General features: G+C 38.9%; 1 protein-coding gene across 1 annotated transcript; it reads right to left on the minus strand.

The window, feature by feature from the left end:
* Window positions 1-1,987: 1,987 nt before the first annotated feature.
* LOC127241904 (uncharacterized) lies at window positions 1,988-3,950 on the minus strand. The gene is made up of 2 exons (XM_051261172.1): window positions 3,307-3,950; window positions 1,988-2,941 (listed from the first exon to the last, which is right to left on the minus strand). Exons 1-2 carry the CDS (start codon window positions 3,694-3,696, stop codon window positions 2,798-2,800), a joined length of 534 nt encoding a protein of 177 aa, XP_051117129.1. The 5' UTR covers window positions 3,697-3,950; the 3' UTR covers window positions 1,988-2,797.
* Between the last annotated feature and the right edge of the window lie 1,205 nt (window positions 3,951-5,155).

Consider the following 5,155-nt stretch of genomic DNA (forward strand, 5'->3'; position numbering starts at 1 on the left):
CAATAAGGAAAGATAAAGTCATAGTCGAAAGGGAAATTCTCTGTTGATTTGCTCATGCGCGATCCATGAGTCTATTAGTCTCGTGCTTCTGTGTGTGCCTGTTTCTGGCCGTTCTCCCCTTTGCGTGTGACTTCCCCTTCTTTTTACTTAATTAAATTCTCATGTTAGCAGGATGTTGTTTGTCATGGTCATGACTAACTTGATTGTCCAATGCTGAATTTTTTTCTTTTATTTTCCTCCAAATTCACCAAATTTGCTTTTTCTATTCTACGTGTCGGAAATAAACAATACGCACAGAAATTAGGTAGAATCCAATCAACATCAATCAAATATTGCATATGATATAAACATAAAACGCATGTGATTTTGAGCTATCAATTCTCCCCACATCTAGATCATGCTTGCCCATAAGCATAGATTTGAAATAAGCCAAAGAAATCGCAGACGACTCAATATGACAAGAGGATTCAACACAACCAATTCAATCCGAAATTCAACACGTCAAGCCAAGTCGACCTCACAAGATAAAGTGTATACGTATATGCTCTCTGAAGGAATAAGTACAATTGGTTCAACACTCAGGTACTGGAACAAAAGATTATCCTATAGGCTTGAGTAAAAATCTAATCTCATTTACTTAAAGATATTAGAATCTAACATGAAGAATCAGAGGGACATTCAATAACGGTTGTAGCATGGCTTATGGACAGAAATAGGGAAATGGATATACAAAGGCTAAAATATGCAAGAAAAACAAATCGGCAAAAACACTAAAACCCTTACTTTATTTACTACCCAGACTTTAATAACGTAATTATATAAAAATACTTCATCAAGATGATTATTTTTATCTTTTTCTCTCTTTTCTCTTTTCCAATTTTTTTTTTTTTTTGGCTTTTGCCTTTATATAAAGATAACTTCACTACCCATGGTCCTTCCTGCATACTATGTCTTATTCATACCCAAATTTTGTTTCTAACTAGTGTCGAAAAAATAAAGTGCATCACAACATAAAATTAAAGTAATTCTTTCTAACATAGGATTCAAATCGGAGAAGGCTAGATAAAAAGAGGAGTATGAGGCTAAAAGACGGTTTATTAAAGAAGAAAAATATGCTAAAAAGGCTCAAATGTGCTAATTACGGAAAAATTATTGGCTAGGTGATAACGAAAGGCTTAATTAGGTTACTTAATGCCCTTATCATTTCCAAGATGCAAGACTCGATAGTTGCACGTTCAACATGCATAATCACTAAGTTCCAGGTCATCTAATATAGCACTACAAATCACACATGAAAGAAATTCCAAAAGCATGAATATTAAGTTTATTTTCAAATGTAACTTTTGGAACATAGGCTCAAATCTCATAGGGTTCAAACATCGACTCAATTCAACATATGACCAATCAAATTTCATTAATCACGCTAGACAAACCTATCACACAAAACAAATTTTACTTACTTCAGACTAATCTAAAAAACATGTAAAAAGACAGCAAATCAGGTATAAAAAGTAGCACAAAATGAAAAATTTCCCCAAAAATTTGCATAACTCTCCCCACACCTAAATTATGCATTGTCGTCAATAAAAGAAAGAAAAAATGAAAATAGAAGAAAGAGATATGAAGTATGATGCTTCTCTAGTTTGAGGAGCCGACGTTAATCCGTGCGGGGAATGAGTGACTGGATCATTAGCTTTAGCTCAGAGACGGTTGTAGTCACTTCAATGTGAAACGCGGCATTCTTAGCTCGAAGGGCTGAAATTTCAATTTCTTGGTGTTCGAGTGCAGGTCGCAAGTGATCAAATCGCATCTAGGAGCCTTGAGGGGAGGATATGGCTGGATTGGAATCAGAGACAGGGAGGCCTGGAGAAGCTTGAGATCTGCGGATTGGTGTGGCAACAAAAAACGAAGTCCCGTTGGAGTTTTAACCAATTTCATTGCCTTGAGATAGGGAATATCCAGAGGCGTCATCGAGCAGGCTCTGTTAAAAGAATAAAAAAGTAAGATATTCAATAGAAACATCAGAAATAAGACCAAGGTTAAGGGCGAGGTGTGTGATGTAAAACCCGTGAATGAGGTTGCCGCCTTTAGTAGAAAGCACACGATTAAATCTATCGGCCAACAAAAAAGGAAGGTTAATTTGGATGCCGGGAGTCATGCCCATAACATATGCAATTCAACCTTACACTTGCACCATTCTTTCTACCAGATAAATAGTAGGCAATGAATTTATGCGTGAGTCGTAAAGCAGGAAGTTTGATACATGACGAATGAGCATCGCGTGGATGAAACTGGGAGGAGTTACCACTAATTTCTTGCCAAAAGTCATAGAACTCACTAGCAAATGGTTCAGCATAATCACATAAACTACTGGAGTAATCGGCACTTTGAGAATCTAGTTTAGACACAACTCCTAATGCTATACCATATTCAGTTATAGAATGATGAAAACTTTTCCCCATTAACCAAAAATGGATGACATCAGATAAAAAGATCAAACATATCAAACAAAGTGAATTGGAATGTAGAAAAGAACTCATAGACTAACTCAGTGATTGCTGGTAAATGGAAAGTAGCAAACAAGGTCCAACCAACATTGGAAACATATGTGTTAACCTAAGTGGTGACCTGGAGGTAATCTAAGGTCGGTATGTGAAAGAATTTACAAGTAATGATTTTTCGACCTGCTTCCAAGCATTGATCATAACACTGGCGGTGCTGGGGGTCAGGAAAATCCAAATTACCTCCAACAACTGAAGTGGAGGCGAGTTGAGTAGCAGTGCGACGCGCACGATGATCAGTGGAAGAGGTGCCACCCACGGGAATACGTGGCACGGCAAAAGGTGGACTGATGGTTGTCTGCGTTTCTTCTTCGTAATTCCTTCTGATTGAGTAGTCTTGATGGAGCTTGTGGTAAGAACTCGAAATTTACCCATGAAATCTACAAAATGAAATAGCCGGCCACACAGTAGACTACAACCAGACCAAAGAAATATCTAAACACCCAAATTCGACAACTATCCAGATGTATCACTTAGAAAATATCAGTTTCATAGCTTCAAGAACATAGGTCTAATAATCTATCCAAAAAGAAAAAAATCGGAACAAAGATTTTACAAACTAAGTCTAATACCTCAATATTACCATCATGTAAGGAAAATTTGACGCCAAGATCAAACCAAATTCCTAGATATTAAAGACTGAAATTCGACAATGGGAATTGTAATGAGCAGTTTAAGTAATCACCCAATTCTCAATATAGAATCCCAAAATTGACAGTAGTAGGAATGTGGAATGAAGAGATACCACCGAGCCAGAGGGGTGAAGAGATATTAGCGCGGGCGGTCGCAGTTTGGCTTGGGTAAACCGGTTTGGCGGTGGCATAGCAGGGGCAAGGTGAAGAATCACGGCGTTGGAAGCTTGTCGTAGTTCGGTTTGGTCGAACCGGTTTGGCAGGAGGGCGACACGGAGGAGAACCGGTTTGGTGGTGGCACAGCAAGGGCGAGGTGGAGAATCACGGCGTCGGAAGCTTGTCGCGGTTGATGCGGTGGAAAACGGGTTCAGCTTGGGTGAACCGGTTCGGCGGTGGTTGGAATTGCGGCAGAGCAATCTGGGTTGGATCGGCGGAGGTCGGCGCGGCGGAGAATCACAGTCGCGGTTTGGTTTGGTTGACCCAGTTTGGCGGTGGTGCCGCATGACGATCTGGGAGATCGTGGTGGAAGGCAGGGGAGGGCGATCATCGAATGGAAAAGAATAAGAAGAATGGAGGAAGACAGGAAGAGAGAAGAAAAGGGTAGGCCGGAGAGGCCCGTCAGGCGGTGTTCGGCGAAGAAGGAGAAAAAGAGATAAGTGGTGTGGTGGAAGGAAGAGTGGGAGACACCGGTTGGGTTTGGATTTTGGAAATTTTAAATTTATTTTGGGATTTAGGGTTAGAATTGGATAGGGTTAGAAGGGAGAAGGCAGACAGTGTGACAGGGGGTGTTTAGTCGTCTCTTATTCTGGAAAATAGATGGGTAAAGGAAGGTTGGATGAAAAAAAAAATAGTATATGAGGTATCAATTAGTCATGACCATGACTAAAAGTCACCTCTTAGCCTGATTTTTTTCGGAAATCAAGAAAATTGATAGTGCTTTCGCCAAGAGCCAGTAATTATTTTCTAAAAGACATGCACAAAATAAAAAATAAAATAATCAAAAGTATTATTAGCATTAAAACAATAAAAAAACAGGAAAAAAATTAAAAGAAAACATTTAAATGGTTTGTGTTGTCCCAGAAACTGCTTTTTGTTTATAGTCTTTTAGCTAGACTTCTTTGCATCTTAGTTCTCAACTTCAGCACCGGCAAGAGATACCAACTCTACAAATTCAAGTGGGAATCCCTCGTAATATGACTTAAGCCGATGTCCATTGCCCACAAATATTTTCTCCATCTTTAAACTATGAATCTCCACTACACCATAAGGGAAAAGTTTAGTAACAATAATGGCCTTATCCACCTAGAGCACAATTTTCCAGGGAAAATCTTGAGACGAGAATGATATAACAAGACTTTCTGTCCAATTTCCAAATTTTTTCTAGAGATATGATGATTATGGAAGGCTTTTGTCTTTTCCTTGTAGTCACATTCTCGTACGCCTCTTGTCGAATCTTCTCTAACTCTTGAATTTGAATTTTTCGATGGACTCCGGCTTCTCCAAATGCCTTGTGTTGAATTTCCACAGGTAAATGGCAAGGCTTTCCATACTCCAATCAAAATTGTGACATCTCTATTGGTGTCTTGTATGTTGTTCGGTATGCCCACATAGCATCATCGAGTCTCTAGCTCCAATCTTTTCTGTTGGATTGAACTATTTTCTCCAAGATAGACTTCACCTCACGATTGGAGATTTCTACTTGCCCATTCGTTTGAAGATGGTACAAAGTTGACACCTTATGAAGTACACCATATTTCATAAAGAGTGCAACCATGGTTTTATTACAAAAGTGAGTTCCATTGTCAATCACAATTGCTTTCAACATTCCAAATCAAGAGAAGATACTGGACTCAATGAATTTTGCAGCCACCTTAGAATCATTAGTTCGGGTGGCTCTTGCTTCCAACCATTTTGAAACATAATTAACGGAAAAAACAATATACAAGCACCTATATGAATTAG

The sequence above is a fragment of the Andrographis paniculata genome, unplaced genomic scaffold, assembly GCF_009805555.1.
Source record: "Andrographis paniculata isolate CXL003 unplaced genomic scaffold, ASM980555v1 Contig86END, whole genome shotgun sequence".
In the NCBI taxonomy this organism is placed as follows: Eukaryota; Viridiplantae; Streptophyta; class Magnoliopsida; order Lamiales; family Acanthaceae; genus Andrographis; species Andrographis paniculata.